Source organism: Oncorhynchus keta, chromosome 25 (genome assembly GCF_023373465.1).
Source record: "Oncorhynchus keta strain PuntledgeMale-10-30-2019 chromosome 25, Oket_V2, whole genome shotgun sequence".
NCBI lineage: Eukaryota > Metazoa > Chordata > Actinopteri > Salmoniformes > Salmonidae > Oncorhynchus > Oncorhynchus keta.
In genome coordinates this window covers 36029274-36052357 of record NC_068445.1, presented here as the reverse complement: position 1 = coordinate 36052357, position 23084 = coordinate 36029274, and the positions used below count along the sequence as shown (strand labels likewise).

At 44.2% G+C, this 23084-nt stretch overlaps 1 protein-coding gene across 3 annotated transcripts in view; it reads right to left on the bottom strand.

Moving 5' to 3' along the window:
* LOC118374014 (scavenger receptor class F member 2-like) overlaps nt 1-22692 on the bottom strand; it is a 33753-nt gene extending 11061 nt beyond the window's left edge. For 2 of the 3 annotated variants that reach the window (XM_052479154.1, XM_052479155.1), the window contains exons 1-10: nt 22185-22692; nt 21843-21924; nt 13503-13561; nt 13242-13343; nt 12455-12974; nt 9231-9449; nt 8448-8576; nt 7736-7839; nt 1094-1208; nt 350-474 (exon numbers count right to left, since the gene is read on the bottom strand). In XM_052479154.1, coding sequence (XP_052335114.1) covers nt 350-474; nt 1094-1208; nt 7736-7839; nt 8448-8576; nt 9231-9449; nt 12455-12974; nt 13242-13343; nt 13503-13561; nt 21843-21924; nt 22185-22302 — 1573 coding nt within the window. In that variant the 5' untranslated portion in view covers nt 22303-22692. The remainder of the gene's footprint in view (nt 1-349; nt 475-1093; nt 1209-7735; nt 7840-8447; nt 8577-9230; nt 9450-12454; nt 12975-13241; nt 13344-13502; nt 13562-21842; nt 21925-22184) is intronic. The other variant, XM_052479156.1, reaches the window with a different exon arrangement.
* Nucleotides 22693-23084: the final 392 nt, after the last annotated feature.

Sequence of the window (23084 nt, the reverse complement as noted above, 5' to 3'; positions counted from 1 at the left end):
CCCATTTGGCAGCTGCAGTACACTTTTCAACCCTATTTATTGTCTGAAAACCACTCAACATAGGCACAGAGACAGGTCACAGAGCAAAGGGGAAATTAAAATGCTCTCTCTCTCTTTTGCTGAAGAGATCGAGGTTTGTAATGACTAGAGACACAGAAACTATTAGGTCATCAAGAGACATGAACTAAGGAGGTATAAGGACAGCAACAGTGGCTCTGTTTGTGTCCAAAATGGCACTTCTTTTCACTAGAGCCCTTAAGAAATAGGGTGCCATTTGGGACACCAAAGCAGCCTCTGTCTTGGCATGGTGAAGGCAGTAGCCTATCAGGGAGGAGGGATTATGGCTTACCGACTACTTTAGGCAGCTTCTGCCGTCTCAGTGGGATCCGGGGGAGTTTGGTGCTGATTCGGCTAAATCGTCCACACAGGATCCGCCTGGCTTTTTTACTGTTGGTAGAGTTGTCTTGGTCAGGACTGAGGGAAAGAGGGAGGGTGACGCCATGGAAAACATACTAAATTACTAAACCATACAAACCGATTCAAATGTGGGTGAGGTTCATCTACATTGACACGCTTGCAGTACGAGCTACATGCCATGGGCCACTTGAAGAAAAAGACCACACACACTATCATAATGACCCATTTTGGATTTGGCAACAAAAGATATACTGTGCAGGATCGGTTGTAACTCGGTTGTAACCTATAACAAGGACCCACAGTCTTTCCTGATCAGGTATCACGACCAGAAAAAACTCATGGCCCTAACTATACTGTATGTACTGTAATACTGTATATCAAAAAACCCGTAATACTATATCAAAATACTCATGGCCCTAACTATACTGTATATACTATATATCAAAATACTCATGGCCCTAACTATACTGTATATACTGTAATACTATATATATCATTGCTGTCAAAATAAAAATATTGTAACTCCATTTGTGCCTTTTTTTCCCCCGACAGGGACGATAAAATATAAAAGGGGAAAAACTCTTTAAAGGATGTAGCCCTCTGCTATTTAACAAGGAATGGCCCTCCATCCCATCACGCGGCCTCACCCTACACCAGGCCTGTGTCTGTCACTCACTTCTGGTGGTGTTTATTACTGCAGAGGCAGCAGCAGCAGAGGAGTGAGAGGAGGACAATGAGCAGAAAGAAGACCAGGGTTCCCGCCGCGATCACACCCATCCTCTGGTTAGGCTCTGAAACAGCAGACAGACAGACACAAGCAGGGGTTTATGGGTGTGACACACTGGTACAGATTGCCAGCGCCAACCAGAGCCATCTGTATATATCTGGTGCCAACTGACGTTCTGTCAGAACTCCCTGAACTCCCAGAACCAAGACTCTGGAGCTGAAACTCAAGCTTCTGTACCATGATGTGGGCATTGAAGAGATATCCAATAGAGTTAAGTAATAGATGTTAAATTCAGCCATGCATGCAACAACCCTCCTCTATATAAATCACCAGTCTCTTTATCCATCTCCTGTTGTGGATCCACTTAACTGACTTCTAGAAGAATCCACTGAACCCTATCCTTCACTCACTCTATTACCCCTCTGCTATGATTCCCTTTACTCCCATAATTCCTTCATGATTTAGAAGCACTCTCCCTTTCTAGGCTGGTTACATATAAAACTCTCCTGACCCCTCCAGTCTCAGCCTCCAGTATTTATGCTGCAGTAGTTTATATGTGTCGGGCGGCTAGGGTCAGTCTGTTATATCTGGAGTATTTCTCTTGTCTTATCAGGTGTCCTGTGTGAATTTAAGTATGCTCTCTCTAATTCTCTCTCTTTCTCTCTTGGAGGACCTGAGCCCTAGGACCATGCCTCAGGACTACCTCGCCTGATGACTCCTTGCTGTCCCCAGTCCACCTGGCCGTGCTGCTGCTCCAGTTTCAACTGTTCTGCCTGAGACTATGGAACCCTGACCTGTTCACCGGACGTGCTACCTGTCCCAGACCTGCTGTTTTCAACTCTCTAGAGACAGCAGGAGCGGTAGAGATACTCTGAATGATCGGCTATGAAAAGCCAACTGACATTTACCCCTGAGGTGCTGACCTGTTGCACCCTCTACAACCATGGGGATTATTATTATTTGACCCTGCTGGTCATCTATGAACATTTGAACATCTTGGCCATGTTCTGTTATGATCTCCTCCAGGCACAACCAGAAGACGACTGGCCACCCCTCATAGCCTGGGTCCCCTATAGGTTTCTTCCTAGGTTCTGGCCTTTCTAGGGAGTTTTTCCTAGCCACCATGCTTCTACACCTGCATTTCTTGCTGTTTGGGGTTTTAGACTGGGTTTCTGTACAGCACTTTGTGACATCAGCTGATGTAAGAAGGGCTTTATAAATACATTTGATTGGCAAGCATCTCTAGGCCTATGGAGCCCTGATCAAAAGTGGTGCACTGTAAAAGGAGAGCAATTTCAGACGCAGCCTTAATCACCACAGACACACTGCAGCCAGATGGCACCGTCACTAACCTAGCAGTTAGATAAATACTGGTGGCCCTTGGCCCTCTATGCCCCTCTGCTTTCATAGAGAGAAAATGGTTGTGTGTCCTTGGTGTGGCGTGTTCACAGCTGGATAAAGGAAGGGACTGGCCTGGCACACTGACCCAGTGACATCCTCGCTGCTTCCCAACATGCCCATTTGCCGAAACCTCTGGTGACCTCGTTTCCTCTCCTCCCGCTATCCCATCTCTTTTCCTCCTCCAGTTCTCTCTCTCTCTTACTCTCTAGTCAATCTTTATCACTCTCTTTGCTTTATTATCTCTACCATCTTCCCTCACTCGCTCTTCATTTCTCTCTCTCTCTCTACCATCCTCCCACTCTCTCTCCCATCCTCTCCTCTCTCTCTCTCTCTCTCTCTCTCTCTCTCTACCATCCTCCCTAACTCTCTCCCTCTTTCTCTCTCTACCATCATCCCTCACTCACCCTCTTTCTCTCTCCACCATCCTCCCTCACTCTCCCTCTCCCATCCTCCCTCACTCTCCCTCTCTCTCTCTCTCTCTCTACCATCCTCTAACTCGCTCTCCCATCCTCCCTCACTCTTTCTCTCTCTCTCTCTCTCTCTCTCTCTCTCTCTCTCTCTCTCTCTCTGTAACATCCTCCCTAACTCTCTCCCTCTTTCTCCCATCCTCCCTCACTCTCCCTCTCTCTCTCTCTCCCATCCTCCCTTACTCTCCCTCTCCCATCCTCCCTCACTATGTATCTTAACTCTCGCTCTCCCTTTCTTTCCCCTTACTTTCCTTCTCTCTCACCTTCCTTTGTCTCTCCCTCCTACCACCCCCCACCCTCTGACTCTCTCTCTCTCTCACCTTCCTTTGTCTCTCCCTCCTACCACCCCCCACCCTCTGACTCTCTCTCACCTTCCTTTGTCTCTCCCTCCTACCACCCCCCCACCCTCTGACTCTCTCTCTCTCACCTTCCTTTGTCTCTCCCTCCTACCACCCCCCCACCCTCTGACTCTCTCACCTTCCTTTGTCTCTCCCTCCTACCACCCCCCACCCTCTGACTCTCTCTCTCTCACCTTCCTTTGTCTCTCCCTCCTCCACCCCCCCACCCTCTGACTCTCTCTCTCTCACCTTCCTTTGTCTCTCCCTCCTACCACCCCCCCACCCTCTGACTCTCTCTCTCTCACCTTCCTTTGTCTCTCCCTCCTACCACCCCCCACCCTCTGACTCTCTCTCTCTCACCTTCCTTTGTCTCTCCCTCCTACCACCCCCCCACCCTCTGACTCTCTCTCTCTCCGGCTGGATAGGAACAAGGCCAACAAACACAGTCGTAAAAAAGGACACCAGGCATTCTGGAAAGGCCATCAGGCCTCCTTCATGTTAACTCTACTACAGTAACCTGAATAAACGTGTGTTAGTGCTTGCTGTCTCCGTCCAACGCACAGAGAGACAAGCCATACATGTGCTGCGTCACTGTTAGCAACTGGCTATTTAGACATTTGGGACCTTCATGTAGATTGCACACATTTTATATGATCTCTATGGTCGTGTGTAGGCAGGGGTGAGCTTTCTTTACATCCTGCATTCCTTAAAACAAAAAATCTACTATACGTTTTTCAACACTAGAAGCACCAGGGTTTTTTAACACTAGAAGCACCAGGGTTTTTTAAAACTAGAAGCACTGAGGTTTTTTAAACTAGAAGCACTGAGGTTTTTTAACACTAAAAGCACTGGGGTTTTTAACACTAAAAGCACTGGGGTTTTTAACACTAGAAGCACTGAGGTTTTTTAACACTAGAAGCACCAGGGTTTTTTAACACTAGAAGCACCAGGGTTTTTTAAAACTAGAAGCACTGAGGTTTTTTAAACTAGAAGCACTGAGGTTTTTTAACACTAAAAGCACTGGGGTTTTTTAACACTAGAAGGACCAGAGTTTTTTAAAACTAGAAGCACTGAGGTTTTTTAACACTAGAAGGACCAGGGTTTTTTAACACTAGAAGGACCAGGGTTTTTTAACACTAGAAGGACCAGGGTTTTTTAACACTAGAAGGACCAGGGTTTTTTAACACTAGAAGGACCAGGGTTTTTTAACACTAGAAGGACCAGGTTTTTTTAACACTAGAAGGGGTTTTTAACACTAGAAGGACCAGGGTTTTTAACACTAGAAGGACCAGGGTTTTTAACACTAGAAGGACCAGGGTTTTTAACACTAGAAGGACCAGGGTTTTTTAACACTAGAAGGACCAGGGTTTTTAACACTAGAAGGACCAGGGTTTTTAACACTAGAAGGACCAGGGTTTTTTAACACTAGAAGGACCAGGGTTTTTAACACTAGAAGGACCAGGGTTTTTTAACACTAGAAGGACCAGGGTTTTTAACACTAGAAGGACCAGGGTTTTTTAACACTAGAAGGACCAGGGTTTTTAACACTAGAAGGACCAGGGTTTTTTAACACTAGAAGGACCAGGGTTTTTTAACACTAGAAGGACCAGGGTTTTTAACACTAGAAGGACCAGGGTTTTTTAACACTAGAAGGACCAGGGTTTTTTAACACTAGAAGGACCAGGGTTTTTTAACACTAGAAGGACCAGGGTTTTTTAACACTAGAAGGACCAGGGTTTTTAACACTAGAAGGACCAGGGTTTTTTAACACTAGAAGGACCAGGGTTTTTTAACACTAGAAGGACCAGGGTTTTTTAACACTAGAAGGACCAGGGTTTTTTAACACTAGAAGGACCAGGGTTTTTAACACTAGAAGGACCAGGTTTTTTAACACTAGAAGGACCAGGGTTTTTTAACACTAACACTAGAAGGACCAGGGTTTTTAACACTAGAAGGACCAGGGGTTTTTAACACTAGAAGGACCAGGGTTTTTAACACTAGAAGGACCAGGTTTTTTAACACTAGAAGGACCAGGGTTTTTTAACACTAGAAGGACCAGGGTTTTTAACACTAGAAGGACCAGGGTTTTTTAACACTAGAAGGACCAGGTTTTTAACACTAGAAGGACCAGGGTTTTTTAACACTAGAAGAACCAGGGTTTAACACTCGAAGAACCAGGGTTTAACACTCGAAGGACCAGGGTTTTTTAAACACTAGAAGAACCAGGGTTTAACACTCGAAGGACCGGGTTTTTTTAACACTAGAAGCACTGGGGCTTTTTAACACTAAAAGCACTGGGGTTTTTTAACACTAAAAGCACTGGGGTTTTTTAACACTAAAAGCACTGGGGTTTTTTAACACTAGAAGCACTGGGTTTTTTTAACACTAAAAGCACTGGGTTTTTTTAACACTAAAAGCACTGGGTTTTTTTAACACTAAAAGCACTGGGTTTTTTTAACACTAAAAGCACTGGTTTTTTTTAACACTAAAAGCACTGGGTTTTTTTAACACTAAAAGCACTGGTTTTTTTTAACACTAAAAGCACTGGTTTTTTTTAACACTAAAAGCACTGGGGTTTTTTAACACTAAAAGCACTGGGGTTTTTTAACACTAAAAGCACTGGGGTTTTTTAACACTAAAAGCACTGGGGTTTTTTAACACTAAAAGCACTGGGGTTTTTAACACTAAAAGCACTGGGGTTTTTTAACACTAAAAGCACTGGGGTTTTTTAACACTAAAAGCACTGGGGTTTTTTAACACTAAAAGCACTGGGGTTTTTTAACACTAAAAGCACTGGGGTTTTTTAACACTAAAAGCACTGGGGTTTTTTAACACTAAAAGCACTGGGGTTTTTTAACACTAAAAGCACTGGGGGTTTTTAACACTAAAAGCACTGGGGGTTTTTAACACTAAAAGCACTGGGGTTTTTTAACACTAGAAGGACCGGGGTTTTTTAACACTAGAAGGACCAGGGTTTTTTAACACTAGAAGGACCGGGGTTTATTAACACTAGAAGGACCAGGGTTTTTTAACACTAGAAGGACCAGAGTTTTTTAACACTAGAAGCACTGAGGTTTTTTAACACTAAAAGCACTGGGGTTTTTTAACACTAAAAGCACTGGGTTTTTTTAACACTAGAAGGACCGGGGTTTTTTAACACTAGAAGGACCGGGGTTTATAACACTAGAAGGACCGGGGTTTATAACACTAAAAGCACTGAGGGTTTTTAACACTAAAAGCACTGGGGTTTTTTAACACTAAAAGCACTGGGGTTTTTAACACTAGAAGGACCGGGGTTTATAACACTAGAAGCACTGAGGTTTTTTAACACTAAAAGCACTGGGGTTTTTAACACTAAAAGCACTGGGTGTTTTTAACACTAAAAGCACTGGGGTTTTTTAACACTAGAAGGACTGGGGTTTTTAACACTAAAAGCACTGGGGTTTTTTAACACTAAAAGCACTGGGGTTTTTTAACACTAAAAGCACTGGGTGTTTTTTAACACTAGAAGCACTGAGGTTTTTTAACACTAAAAGCACTGGGGTTTTTTAACACTAAAAGCACTGGGTTTTTTTAACACTAAAAGCACTGGGGTTTTTTAACACTAGAAGGACCGGGGTTTTTTAACACTAGAAGGACCGGGGTTTATAACACTAGAAGGACCGGGGTTTTTTAACATTAGAAGGACCAGGGTTTTTTAACACTAGAAGCACTGAGGTTTTTTAACACTAAAAGCACTGAGGTTTTTTAACACTAAAAGCACTGGGGTTTTTTAACACTAGAAGGACCGTGGTTTTTTAACACTAGAAGGACCGGGGTTTATAACACTCGAAGGACCAGGGTTTTTTAACACTAGAAGAACCAGGGTTTTTAACACTCGAAGGACCGGGGTTTTTTAACACTAGAAGAACCAGGGTTTAACACAAGAAGGACCAGGGTTTTTTAACACTAGAAGGACCAGGGTTTTTAACACTCGAAGGACCAGGGTTTAACACTCGAAGGACCAGGGTTTAACACTAGAAGGACCAGGGTTTAACACTCGAAGGACCAGGGTTTTTTAACACTAGAAGGACCAGGGTTTTTTAACACTAGAAGGACCAGGGTTTAACACTCGAAGGACCAGGGTTTTTTAACACTAGAAGAACCAGGGTTTTTTAACACTAGAAGGACCAGGGTTTTTAACACTAGAAGGACCAGGGTTTAACACTCGAAGCACCAGGGTTTTTTAACACTAGAAGCACCAGGGTTTGATGCCCTTAGTACTCCGCTAAGAACACCTTTTTTACATCTTAATATTCAGCGGCGTGACTGCCTTCAAAAACAACAACATAACGTTCTCCCAGATCTGGAAAAGTGAATTAAGAAATAGAGAGTGGTTTCCTTACGTAGGTTGCAGGCCCCAGACACTGGGTTACAGTTGTTGTCGTGACAGGTGCAGGTCTGGGCACAGTTCACTCCATACTGACCCATCTGACACGTCATGTTGCAGCTAGAAGACAGACAGATACAACATCTTAGTGACTGAGACAGGTGCATTGAAATAGACAGGCAATAAACTAGTAATGTACTACAATGACTATATGAAGCTCCCTCTGCACTGACTAACTACTTCTACTGGCACTGACTGAATAATGCTTTCATGTATAGGATCTTAATTTGATCACTCTTTTGTTGATGAGAATTTTCCTGGAATGCAGATTCACAGAAAACCCACACAAACAAGTTTATATTAAAAATGTAATGTAGCCTACTTTTTGCCAAATAATAGCCTAACCACCGATCAAGCGACATTATGGACTTAACTTTCAAAATCCTGTGCTGCAGGATTATTTTACTGTGACAAAAAGGGTCGAATTAAGATCCGACATCTGTACGTACAAACAGGAGTTTTTCCCAACCACTAGTGACCTGGGCACTAGAAATATGTTAGGGTCTAAAGGGTTTCCTGGTTCGGCCATGTAATCAGGAAACCTCTAGGCGTGAAGCATGAGTGCGTACAAAAAAATAAAAAAAGTTGAACATTCTGTCTGAGTATTGTAGACATGAGGGGAGGCGTAAACAGGATGCTTTGATGCGAGTTTCATTCTCATGACTTACTATGTCCCGTAAAATCCTGGGTCACACAGGCACTGTCCGGTGGCAACGTGACAAACGCCGTTAAAACAGTGGCTGCAGTCATTCTCACAGTTATCCCCATAAGTCCCGTTGGGACAACGCACCTCGCACCTAGAGGACAGGACAGGATGGGACACAACAAGAAGCAATATTGATTATAGTCATTGTAACGATAAAACCATAACAATGAAAACAGTGAGTCTCAGAGACATAAGCGATGCATGCAAGCACAAGTTCAAACCTCTGATGTAGTGACTATAAGACAGAATCTACGCAAATCACATACTGAAAAGTACTGTGTACACTCAGAACATTAGCACAGGACGAGCGCATTGGTTAGTACAAGTTCAAATCTTAGAAATTATTCTTTCAAGTGCTTGAAACGGAAATACAAAAAGTCTGTGAATGATATGTTGGTATGAGAACAAGTGGACAACATGACTGCACTAAACAATAAAGATAATGTGTTTTTACACATCATCTGTCGACATGAAATGTTATTTGAAATTCTACAAAGTTAAATACCCATTAGGGCAATAAATATTTAGTCTCCTACTAAACAACTACAATGAACCCTAATGGAATGTGAACATGTGTGTCTGTGTGTGTGCTTGTCTGTGTGTGTGCTGTGTGTGTGTGCTTGTCTGTGTGTGTGTGTTGCACACACACACACACACACACACACACACACACACACACACACACACACACACGTTTGTGTACCCCTGTCCGTGGTTCCAGGTGTATACAAGAGGCCTCTCTCACCTGTCCCCGATCCAACCGGGGTTGCAGTGGGAGCACTTTCCGTCGATGCGGTTGCAGAAGTGGCCATCTTTACACAGAGGACACACGTCCAGGCAGTTCTCTCCGAAGAAGCCTGACAGGCACATCTGGTCACACTTGGTCCCGTTCCAGCCCCTCTCACAGGTTACACACCTGCCCTCAGTTATCTTACAGGGCTGCTGCCCCTTACAGTGCCCACACCTGGGGGGGAGGGGGAGAGAGAGAGAGACATTAGAACACCTGGGGGGGAGAGAGGGAGACATTAGAACACCTGGGGGAGAGAGGCCGAAAGAGGGGGAGACATTAGAATAGAAGTGGAAACATTGGTTGTGTGAAAAATGGCACCATATTCCTTATGTAGTGCAGAGAGAAAGTATTGCACTATATGGAAATAGGGAGCTTTTTGGACGAAGCCGAGTCTCATCACAATTTGGGAGCAACATGACTACTGGATGACATTTTGGTCAGTTTTGGTAATATCTCATAGGTTTAGTGCTCTCAAAACAATGCCTTATGTGTAAGACAACACTTGATGATTTGCTACATTTGGGACCTGTATACATATTCAATGTGTGTAGTACAGATGTAGGATCTTAATTTGATCACCCTGTTGCAGAACTTTTCATATATTTGAGGTTTTAAAAAGGCTTCTGAACTTTGTAATTTCCACTTTTACACCTGATTTTCCCTTAAGAAAAATGTATCAACTCCTCCAAAATTGTCCATGAATTATAATCCACATAATAATTCACATGTCCTGTTGCAGCAAACTGGCTCAAATTAAGATTCTACACATGTACCTATCCTTAGAATATCAACAACACTGAGGTTAGAGAGGTGTGGGAAAGTTGCAACATTGCGGTTGTACAGTCGTGGCCAAAAATATTGGCACCTTTGTACTTTAGTAAAATAATGCACCATTTCTTCCAGAAAACCATTGAAATTAAAACACATTTTGGTATCCACATACTGTATGTATGCGTTTGGTGTGCAGTTGAACAAAACAAAAACAAAAAAACTAAAATCGGAATAATATAGTAAGCTTATTCCACAAAGAAATCCTAAAATATCCCGGACAATAATATTTGAACCTTCTAGAAGTAGTTAGAAATAATTAAATTTCAAGCATGTGATTCTCCTTTACTTTGGAAATGAGCTCACCTGTGGTGAGTTGCAGGCGCCTGCAATATATAAATCATTAAAATAGGAGGTCAGACACAAGATTGTAGCCAAGCATGGACAATCTGAAGGCTACAAGTCCACCTCCAGAGACATTGAAGTTACTTTTCGACTGTATGTATCTAGAAGTTTAAGGCCCATGCCATTGTAGCCAACCTCCCTGGACGTGGCCACAAGAGAAAACTTGATGGAAGATTGCAGTGAAGGATTGTTTGAATGGTGTAGAAAGCACCTCGGTCAACTGTCCCACAGATTCAAGCTGACGCTCAGACGCAAGGTAGGACAGTTTCAATGCACACCATCGTTGCCAACTCAATGAAAGGGGGTTATATGGTAGGAGACCCAGGAGGACCCCACTGCTGTGAGAAAGACATAACAAAGCCTGAATTCAATTTTCCAAAACACACTTGAACATGCCCAAATCCTTCTGGGAGAATGTCCTGTGGACAGATGAGACCAAATTAGAGCTTTATGGTAAAGCACACCATCTCTCTGTTTACAGAAAACAAAACGAAGCAATACAAAAAAAGAACACCTTCCCTACAGTCAAACATGGAGGTTCAGTGATGATTTGGGGTTGCTTTGCTGACTCATGTTCATGGCATCATGGAAATACCAAGGCATTTTTGAGCGCAATGTCGGACCCTGTGTCAAGAAAGCTGGGTCTCCGTCAAAGGCCATGGTTCTTCCAGCTAAAGACCCCAAACACACTTCAAACAGCACTCAGGAATGATTCAAGACAAACGCTGTTCTGAAGTGGCCAGCAATGAGTCCAGATCTAAATCCCATTGAAAACTTGTGGAGGGATCTGAAAACAGTAGTTAGGAGAAGGCACCCTTCTAATATGGGAAAGCTAGAGCCGTTTGCACAAGAAGAGTGGGCCAAACTGCCAGTACAGAGGTGCAGGAAGCTCATCAATGGCTGTAGGAAGCACTTGATTGCAGTTATTTTTACCCAAGGCTGTGCTACCAGATATTAAGTCTAGGTTGTCAAAAAATGTGCCATTTCTGTTTATTTTCTGATTTAAATTGATATATTAAGTTATGAATCAAAACAAAAGGTTTTGTAATATTAACGGTGAAATAAAGAAATGTGGAGACCAAATACTTGTCAATTTCAACTTATTTTTTCGTGGTGTCCAATTGGTAGTTACAGCCTTGTCTCATCACTGCAACTCCCGTACGGACTCGGGAGAGGCGAAGGTCGAGAGCCGTGCGTCATCCGAAACACAACCCAACCAAGTCGCACTGCTTCTTGACACAATGCCCACGTAACCCGGAAGCCAGCTACACCAAAGTGTCGGAGGAAACACCGTACACCTGGTGACCATGTCAGCATGCACTACGCCCGGTCCGCCACAGGAGTCGCTAGCGTGTGATAGGACAAGGACATCCCTTCCGGCCAAACCCTCACCTAACCCGGACGACCCTGGGCCAATTGTGCGCCACCCCATGGGTCTCCCAGTTGCGGCCGGCTGCGACAGAGCATGGACTCGAACCCAGAATCTCTAGTGGCACAGCTAGCACTGCGATGCAGTCCAATTTCAACTTATTTTTAGGGAAAATTGTGAGTTACCTGAAAAAAGTACACGGGTGCCAATATTTTTGGCCACAACTGCATAACACCAGTTCTGCAGACCCTGAACAAGGTTATCCACTTCAATTGAATAGCTTCAGCATATTGGATGATTATTATGAGATAATGTGAACACAAATTCCCCAGTATTTCCCTATTAAACTGTTGCTCCATGACCTAACATGTTGAAGATATGTTAGAAGTTATCAGCTGGAGCTTATGTCAATTCATATTTTTTTTTAAACACTGTATAATATAGATAGACTATAATATGGATTTGAACGTTAAAATCCTTAGCAAAAATAAAGAGAAACTTGTGAATTAGGATCATTGGCTTTTTATGTTTCACATCTGTTACATTTTCCTTAAAAATGTATGTTCCCTATTCTGTTGGAATAATACTCCCTCTCCAGTGAACTCAAATGTTTCCCTCCAGTGTTTTGGGTCCTCACCTGTTCTTGCAGTTCTGTCCATAGAATCCAGCGGGACACGGTTCCCTGCAGAACTTCCCTCGGTACCCCGGGGTACAGGTACACGAGCCGTCCGCCTGGTTGCACTTCCCATGGACACACTGACAATACCTCTCGCACCGTTGGCCCCAATGTCTCTCCTGGCACTGGCACCGACTCGTAAACTGCTCGCATGGTGAGTTATTGCAGTTACACTGGATGGCACAGTTCCTCCCCGACCAACCAAGACTACAGTTACACCTTCCTGTGTTTTGGTCACAAACAGAGTTGAGACTGCAGTAGCAGTTGTTAGCACACTGAGGGCCCCAGAAGCCATGGTGGCATGTGCACGAGCCCGTGTCCTGGTCACACTTGCCCTTCTGGCAGAGGCAGGGCTTCTCGCAGTTGGGCCCCCAGCGGTTGGCGTTGCACGTGCACTTGCCCGTCATGTCGTCACAGTGGCCGTTGGGGAAGCACTGGCACTTGCCCTTGCAGTCGGGGCCCCAGAATTGGGTTGGGCACTCTGGGGAAGAAGGATAGAGACCTTTTCAGATGATCACCGGAACTTCACAAGTCAAGGAATATAATGTAGAATGGCTTCAACATGTCCCTTCTGTTGGTTTAGGACAGCATATTCAACACCATTTATTCAGAGCTGACAGTTCAGTTTAATATCAACTATTAACTGTAACATAATGGTTCCCTTGACAATGAAAGTACAAGTCAAGGCCATGAAAGTGATTTGAATATATACGCATCAAATATAGTATCACAAAAGCAAGTTGCTTACTTGTATCACAACTGGCTCCGAAATATCCATGGCGACAGCGACATTCATTGGGCCTGACACACACCTCATTCTCCTTACAGGTAAAGTTCCCTACACAAAGAGCTGGTGGGAGGAGGTGAATATTGAATTATTATTAGCAATATCCACAACATGAAAACCTACCATGTTGTACTACTTTGTTGTGATGTTACTGATACATTACAAATGTGAATATGAAGAGGTATGGAAATACTGTGTTTTGATGTTGATATGTATACATACGTGTCAAACATTCATTGCCTAGCTGCCCCCACCCGCTGCAGCATACCAAGCCTGGTGACCTGAAACAGAGGGGAAGAAGATAAGACAGGAAACACTCAGTGTAGCACAACAACACGCCACAGCCCTGAACCGCCACCATCACCACTTCCAATACCATCTCCAACACCACTACCACCACTGATACCAACACCACAACTACTACCACCACTGATACCACAACTGCTACCATCACTACCACCACCACCACCACCACCACTGATACCACCACCACAACTATCACCACCACTAAAATCCCCACCACCACCCCCACTAGCATCAATTACCATCACTACCATTCCCCCTACCAATACTACCATCACCACTATCACCACCCCCAACACCACCAACACTAATACCACCAACACTACTACTACCATCACTACTACTACCATCACTACTACCACCACCTCAAAATAGTATTTGTTTTCTTTTAAAAACGTTCAATGTTTCATTGAGCCTGGAGTGTCAGATGTTCCTCTCTAGGTTTCTTCCTAGGTTTTGGCCTTTCTAGGGAGTTTTTCCTAGCTAGCCACTGTGCTTCTACACCTGCATTGCTTGCTGTTTGGGGTTTTAGGCTGGGTTTCTGTACAGCACTTTGAGATATCAGCTGATGTACGAAGGGCTATATAAATAAATTTGATTTGATTTGATTTGGCACTAATCTATTGGTTCCATTGCGCCAGGCAAGCTACAGCTAAAATATCTTAAAGAAAACAAATACTGTTTTAAGATGACCCCACGTCTAGCCAGAAAGTAGTGGGGAATGTGAGTTTAGAGAGACATGGCGGTCAAGTTGGTGGCAGCAACACCGTGCACTGCACTGATCTAATCTCTCCTTTTGCTTCCACACCACTGACCTCCCAGAGGACCCATCCACACTTTTCCTTCCTCTGAAGGGTTGGGGATGGCATTCTGCCTTCAGTCAGACACAGGGAGTGCACGCATACACACACTCACCAATAGAGAGAGACAAACTTTTTTTACTCTAAAACTACACCAGCTTATCTCCTCTGTTATGTCTCAAAGCTACTCCTGTGACACGGGGGTAGGCTGAGTTTGAGAGATTCTTTACAATTCTGGATTTAAAGGTATGCAAACATGTCTCAAAAGCTGTGCAGTTTACTTTAATGCCATGAACCTTTGTAAACTATGAACCAGGTCCACTCTCAGTGAGGTGTTTCCAAGGTGGTCAATGGTATCTGTGTAATGTAGATAAATCAATTTTTTTTGTTCATGTACGGGGTTGAACCCATCTGACCTTCGACACACAGTTCAATCAATCACAGCTCTGGAGAAGACCAATTTTTTTTCTTTGTGTGAAAGATGTGGTTTTGAAATAAAGTAGGATCCACATTTGTATTTCGTAACTCCTACATTTGTTATTTGCCACTTCGAAGGGCGTCTAGTACTGAACACCTCATTCAACATTATATTTGTTTCTTGAGACAAAATCAGATAGCAGCTTTCCCACTATTTTATGTGTTTGCTTTGCATTTCTCACTTTCCCATGGTACTTTATGATGCACTGAATACTGACAAACAATGACGTGTGAACAGACATTGTTGATGTTGTCAATGGCCCATTTACAGTCAGCGAACTGATTTATCCCAGCTACAGTAGAGCTGATTTACCAACGCCAAGCTACACTAGAGCTGATTAGGAAACGCCCAGCTACAGTAGAGCTGATTTACCAACGCCAAGCTACAGTAGAGCCGATTAGGAAACGCCCAGCTACAGTAGAGCTGATTAGGAAACGCCCAGCTACAGTAGAGCTGATTTACCTATGCAAAGCTACAGTAGGGCTGATTAGGAAACGCCCAGCTACAGTAGAGCTGATTTAGCAACGCCCAGCTACAGTAGAGCTGATTAGGAAACGCCCAGCTACAGTAGAGATGATTAGGAAACGCCTAGCTACAGTAGAGCTGATTTAGTCACACCCAGTTACAGTAGAGCTGATTTAGCAACACCCAGCTACAGTAGAGCTGATGTAGCAACGCCCAGCTACAGTAGAGCTGATTGGGAAACGCCCAGCTACAGTAGAGCTGATTAGGAAACGCCCAGCTACAGTAGAGCTGATTAGGAAACGCCCAGCTACAGTAGAGCTGATTTAGTCACACCCAGTTACAGTAGAGCTGATTTAGCAACACCCAGCTACAGTAGAGCTGATGTAGCAACGCCCAGCGACAGTAGAGCTGATTAGGAAACGCCCAGCTACAGTAGAGCTGATTAGGAAACGCCCAGCTACAGTAGAGCTGATTTAGCAACACCCAGCTACAGTAGAACTGATTTAGCAACGCCCAGCTACAGTAGAGCTGATTTACCAACGCCCAGCTACAGTAGAGCTGATTTACCAACGCCCAGCTACAGTAGAGCTGATTTACCAACGCCCAGCTACAGTAGAGCTGATTTACCAACGCCCAGCTACAGTAGAGCTGATTTACCAATGCCCAGTTACAGTAGAGCTGATTTAGTCACACCCATTTACAGTAGAGCTGATTTACCAACGCCCAGCTACAGTAGAGCTGATGTAGCAACGCCCAGCTACAGTAGAGCTGATTAGAAAACACCCAGCTACAGTAGAGCTGATTAGGAAACGCCCAGCTACAGTAGAGCTGATTAGGAAACGCCCAGCTACAGTAGAGCTGATTTAGTCACACCCAGCTACAGTAGAGCTGATTAGGAAACGCCTAGCTACAGTAGAGCTGATTAGGAAACGCCCAGCTACAGTAGAGCTGATTAGGAAACGCCCAGCTACAGTAGAGCTGATTAGGAAACGCCCAGCTACAGTAGAGCTGATTAGGAAACGCCCAGCTACAGTAGAGCTGATTAGGAAACGCCCAGCTACAGTAGAGCTGATTAGGAAACGCCCAGCTACAGTTGAGCTGATTATGAAACGCCCAGCTACAGTAGAGCTAATTAGGAAACGCCCAGCTACAGTAGAGCTGGTTTAGTGACACCCAGTTACAGTAGAGCTGATTTAGCAACGCCCAGCTACAGTAGAGCTGATTAAGCAAACACCCATCTACAGTAGAACTGATTTAGCAACACCCAGCTACAGTAGAGCTGATTTACCAATGCCCAGCTACAGTAGAGCGGATTTACCAACGCACAGCTACAGTAGAGCTGATTTACCAACGCCCACCTACAGTAGAGCTGATTTACCAACGCCCAGCTACAGTAGAGCTCATTTACCAACGCCCACCTACAGTAAAGCTGATTTACCAACGCCCAGCTACAGTAGAGCTGATTTACCAACGCCCAGCTACAGTAGAGCTGATTTACCAACGCCCAGCTACAATAGAGCTGATTAGGAAACTCCCAGCTACAGTAGAGCTGATTTACCAATGCCCAGTTACAGTAGAGCTGATTTAGTCACACCCAGTTACAGTAGAGCTGATGTAGCAACGCCCAGCTACAGTAGGGCTGATTAGGAAAAGCCCAGCTACAGTAGAGCTGATTAGGAAATGCCCAGCTACAGTAGAGCTGATTTAGCAACACCCAGCTACAGTAGAGCTGATTTAGCAACACCCAGCTACAGTAGAGCTGATGTAGCAACGCCCAGCTACAGTAGAGCTGATTAGGAAACGCCCAGCTACAGTAGAGCTGATTAGGAAACGCCCAGCTACAGTAGAGCTGATTAGGAAACGCCCAGCTACAGTAGAGCTGATTAGGAAACGCCCAGCTACAGTAGAGCTAATTAGGAAACGCCCAGCTACAGTAGAGCTGATTTAGCAACGCCCAGTTACAGTAGAGCTGATTTAGCAACGCCCAGTTACAGTAGAGCTGATTTAACAAGGCCAAGCTACAGTAGAGCTGATTTACCAACGCCCAGCTACAGTAGAGCTGATTTACCAACGCCCAGCTACAGTAGAGCTGATTTACCAACGGCCAGTTACAGTAGAGCTGATTTAGTCACACCCAGTTACAGTAGAGCTGATTTACCAACGCCCAGTTACAGTAGAGCTGATTTAGTCACACCCAGTTACAGTAGAGCTGATTTAGTCACACCCAGTTACAGTAGAGCCGATTTACCAACGCCCAGCTACAGTAGAGCTGATTAGGAAACGCCCAGCTACAGTAGAGCTGATTAGGAAACGCCCAGCTACAGTAGAGCTGATTTACCAATGCCCAGTTACAGTAGAGCTGATTTAGTCACACCCAGTTACAGTAGAGCTGATTTACCAACGCCCAGCTACAGTAGAGCTGATTAGGAAAAGCCCAGCTACAGTAGAGCTGATTAGGAAATGCCCAGCTACAGTAGAGCTGATTTAGTCACACCCAGTTACAGTAGAGCTGATTTAGCAACACCCAGCTACAGTAGAGCTGATTAGGAAACGCCCAGCTACAGTAGAGCTGATTAGGAAACGCCCAGCTACAGTAGAGCTGATTAGGAAACGCCCAGCTACAGTAGAGCTGATTAGGAAACGCCCAGCTACAGTAGAGCTGATTAGGAAACGCCCAGCTACAGTAGAGCTAATTAGGAAACGCCCAGCTACAGTAGAGCTGATTTAGCAACGCCCAGTTACAGTAGAGCTGATTTAGCAACGCCCAGTTACAGTAGAGCTGATTTAACAAGGCCAAGCTACAGTAGAGCTGATTTACCAACGCCCAGCTACAGTAGAGCTGATTTAGCCACGCCCAGTTACAGTAGAGCTGATTTACCAACGCCCAGTTACAGTAGAGCTGATTTAGTCACACCCAGTTACAGTAGAGCTGATTTAGTCACACCCAGTTACAGTAGAGCCGATTTACCAACGCCCAGCTACAGTAGAGCTGATGTAGCAACGCCCAGCTACAGTAGAGCTGATTAGGAAACGCCCAGCTACAGTAGAGCTGATTAGGAAACTCCCAGCTACAGTAGAGCTGATTTACCAATGCCCAGTTACAGTAGAGCTGATTTAGTCACACCCAGTTACAGTAGAGCTGATTTACCAACGCCCAGCCACAGTAGAGCTGATGTAGCAACACCCAGCTACAGTAGAGCTGATTAGAAAACACCCAGCTACAGTAGAGCTGATTAGGAAACGCCCAGCTACAGTAGAGCTGATTAGGAAACGCCCCGCTACAGTAGAGCTGATTTAGTCACACCCCGCTATAGTAGAGCTGATTAGGAAACGCCCAGCTACAGTAGAGCTGATTAGGAAACGCCCAGCTACAGTAGAGCTGATTAGGAAACGCCCAGCCACAGTAGAGCTGATTAGGAAACGCCCAGCTACAGTAGAGCTGATTAGGAAACGCCCAGCTACAGTAGAGCTGATTAGGAAACGCCCAGCTACAGTAGAGCTGATTAGGAAACGCCCAGCTACAGTAGAGCTGATTAGGAAACGCCCAGCTACAGTAGAGCTGATTAGGAAACGCCCAGCTACAGTTGAGCTGATTAGGAAACGCCCAGCTACAGTAGAGCTAATTAGGAAACGCCCAGCTACAGTAGAGCTGGTTTAGTGACACCCAGTTACAGTAGATCTGATTTAGCAACGCCCAGCTACAGTAGAGCTGATTAAGTAAACACCCATCTACAGTAGAACTGATTTAGCAACACCCAGCTACAGTAGAGCTGATTTACCAACGCCCAGCTACAGTAGAGCTGATTTACCAACGCCCAGCTACAGTAGAGCTCATTTACCAACGCCCAGCTACAGTAGAGCTGATTTACCAATGCCCAGCTACAGTAGAGCTGATTAGGAAACTCCCAGCTACAGTAGAGCTGATTTACCAATGCCCAGTTACAGTAGAGCTGATTTAGTCACACCCAGTTACAGTAGAGCTGATTCACCAACGCCCAGCTACAGTAGAGCTGATGTAGCAACGCCCAGCTACAGTAGAGCTGATTAGGAAACGCCCAGCTACAGTAGAGCTGATTAGGAAACGCCCAGCTACAGTAGAGCTGATTTAATCACACCCAGTTACAGTAGAGCTGATTTAGCAACACCCAGCTACAGTAGAGCTGATTAGGAAACGCCCAGCTACAGTAGAGCTGATTAGGAAACGCCCAGCTACAGTAGAGCTGATTAGGAAACGCCCAGCTACAGTAGAGCTAATTTACCAACACCCAGCTACAGTAGAGCGGATTTACCACTGCCCAGTTACAGTAGAGCTGATTTACCAACGCCCAGCTACAGTAGAGCTGATTAGGAAACGCCCAGCTACAGTAGAGCTGATTAGGAAACGCCCAGCTACAGTAGAGCTAATTAGGAAACGCCCAGCTACAGTAGAGCTGATTTACCAACGCCCAGGTACAGTAGAGCTGATTTACCAACGCCCAGCTACAGTAGAGCTGATTTACCAACGCCCAGCTACAGTAGAGCTAATTAGGAAACGCCCAGCTACAGTAGAGCTGATTTACCAACGCCCAGGTACAGTAGAGCTGATTTACCAACGCCCAGCTACAGTAGAGCTGATTTACCAACGCCCAGCTACAGTAGAGCTAATTTACCAACGCCCAGTTACAGTAGAGCTGATTTACCAACACCCAGCTACAGTAGAGCTAATTAGGAAACGCCCAGCTACAGTAGAGCTAATTTACCAACACCCAGCTACAGTAGAGCTAATTAGGAAATGCCCAGCTACAGTAGAGCGGATTTACCACTGCCCAGTTACAGTAGAGCTGATTTACCAACGCCCAGTTACAGTAGAGCTGATTTACCAACGCCCAGCTACAGTAGAGCTGATTTACCAACACCCAGCTACAGTAGAGCTAATTTACCAACGCCCAGCTACAGTAGAGCTGATTTAGCAACGCCCAGCTACAGTAGAACTGATTTACCAACGCCCAGCTACAGTAGAGCTGATTTACCAACGCCCAGCTACAGTAGAGCTGATTTACCAACGCCCAGCTACAGTAGAGCTAATATAGAAACCCTGAGGACAGACATAAGAAATGCTGGGCAGCAATGATAAATTAAAAACAACTTCCCTCAATTCATCCTGTGACTGAACCCAGTAAAAATATAAAACAAAAGGCACAAGTGAAAGAAAATGATAGGGATGGTGCACTGCCATTAAGCAAGCACTCAAGCTTGTAAAAAACAAAAACTAAGGATATGATTGTGATTGAGATTTGGGCCAATGCCAAATGTGTATGTGGTGAGGATGAAGAATGGAGAGTTTACTATACCCTAAACAAAAACACTCCATGGGGATGCTAAAAGTCTAAGTATTGACCATCAAACCAACTATATAGACCTGGGCAACAACTACGACAATAAAGAAACATGTTTTATACAGGCTACATGAGGTACTGTAAATGCTCACCATTGGCTATTGGAGTTGTATTGTCAGGAGACATTCTAACAGGAAAGGTAAGGATAGAAGATGGGGTCTACTTTCTAATGTCAGAGTGTGTTGAAGGGCAGAACACAGACGGGCTATGACTTCTACTTTGGATCCCATACACTCTTCTCTTGCACCTGACCCTTCTTTGACATGCTTGCATAGTAAAGGTGCTTACTGGAGAGTAAGAAATGAATGCTTCAGCTAATAGATTGTGTGCGTGCGTGCACAGCAATGACACACACACACACACACACACACACACACACACACACACACACACACACACACACACACACACACACACACACACACACACACACACACACACACACACACACACTTCATGGGTGTTCAGAATCGAATGAAAACATTGGAAGACTGAGCTGTTTACGTTCAGTCTATAACTTTCCTTTGTGTCTGGCAGCTGAAGCCATAACATTTTGTGTGGTTATTTTCAGTCATTTAGCTTAATGTTTCCAGCTCCAGTCCTTCAGCACCTCCGACAGAAAACGTTTTTGTTGTAGCCCCAGACAAACTCCCCTGATTCAACTCATTCAGGGCTTGATGATTTGTTGACAAGTTGAATCAGTTGTGCTTGTTCGGGCTACAACAACAAAAATCTGTGCTGTTGGGGTACTCAAGGACTGGAGTTGGGAAACACTGAACTATCTGATGCCACGACTTCAGGCCAGTGTCACTCAATATATAGCGCCCCCTATAAGAAAATATGGAAAATTATCTACGGTTCCAGATGCATATCGCATCTGGATGGGATGGCTGTTCAGATGGACTCCTTCTTGTGTAAGGAGACGTTGTACATATGAAAGTAAATACGACCAACTAGTACGCAATATCAAAGATGTAAAGTGTTAGTGGAGGGAAAGACAACGTCAAAAAAAGTATTTTGTAATGTGAGCAATCAAGAAATAAAAGCACAATGCATCAAGAAGTAGGTTAGCTGCACGATATGGAGAGCGATAGAGGCAGGCAACTCCTTTTTTACTCGACAGTACCGTTATTCTACTTACCCTGGTAGTTTGCATACATTCCTGCCTTTGGGATTGAGTTCTTGGCTGAAACTCGAAAAAAATGAACAAACCACCACAACAACTGCAAAAAAAATATTCAATTCCATTTTACAAGAAACAGCATCCTTCTAGACACATCTTACACTCTGCGTTCCTCCTCTCCAGAAAACAACACTTTATCCTACTATTGTGTTATCCAGGGTTTCTTTATAATCCACGGCGGCAAAAATGTGTTTATTTGTTATTGTGGGAACTTCAGAAACGTTATCCAAGTATGGTATAATACAGGTTCCAGTTGAGGAGAAAATGTTTACCACTGCGCTATCTACGCCAACCACGTACCCAAGAGTCGAAAGAAAGTGTAGCGACACCAAACCACACAGAGTACTGTTCCAAATAAATTATAAAACCCAAAGATGTGCACGCAATTCGATCTCCTCGAATGATGACTTTCGTTCATTGCAGATTTGTAACAGAACTATTCGTTATTCCATACATTTTCAAAAGACTAAGCAAGCAGGAAAGAGGTATCAGGAAAGTAGCGGAAGCCAACAACAGGCATCCTCCTTCGACAATATAAGCAGGCGTTTATTGCCACCAACCATAATTTGGCCACAAATCTTGTTTTGTGCCCAGCGGAATAACTAAACTAGCAGCAAACGAGTAGAAAACTAAATATGTCAACAGGCCGAGTCAAAATGTCTTTAAATCGAAGATTAATAACGTTTTATTCCGTTATTGTCTTCTCTTTCTTGGGCTCTCACGTGTGTCGGGAAAATTCCCGATTTAGCTTAGTCTATGCTTCGCTGTCGTTACACAGGGTCAAGTGGATTTACTTTTCGTGCGCCACAGTTGATTTCTTGTTCTGAGAAAAGAAGCCATAAGCAACTAAAAAAAGTGGGTGTGCCACAAGTGGACCAATAGACAATATTATGATATAGGCCTATGTCTGGTTCTTCAATGTCCACATTTCCTCAAAATATAAGAAAATACTTTAATAATAATAATAATTTTGATAAAAAAAGTGGTTTTATTTATAGTAAAATAATAGGAGTAATTAAATTTAGGCAATGAGGTACCTAAACTGTATTTATTTATTCAAATGTTTGTAACATTAATATTAATCCCAATCAGTCATTATTCAAAGCCAACTTCATTGGATCGAAATTTAACAGAAAGAAAAACTCTTGGCAGGACCCTTACTACAGCTACCTTCCGCAAGGCAATGGCGCCCCCGTTTGT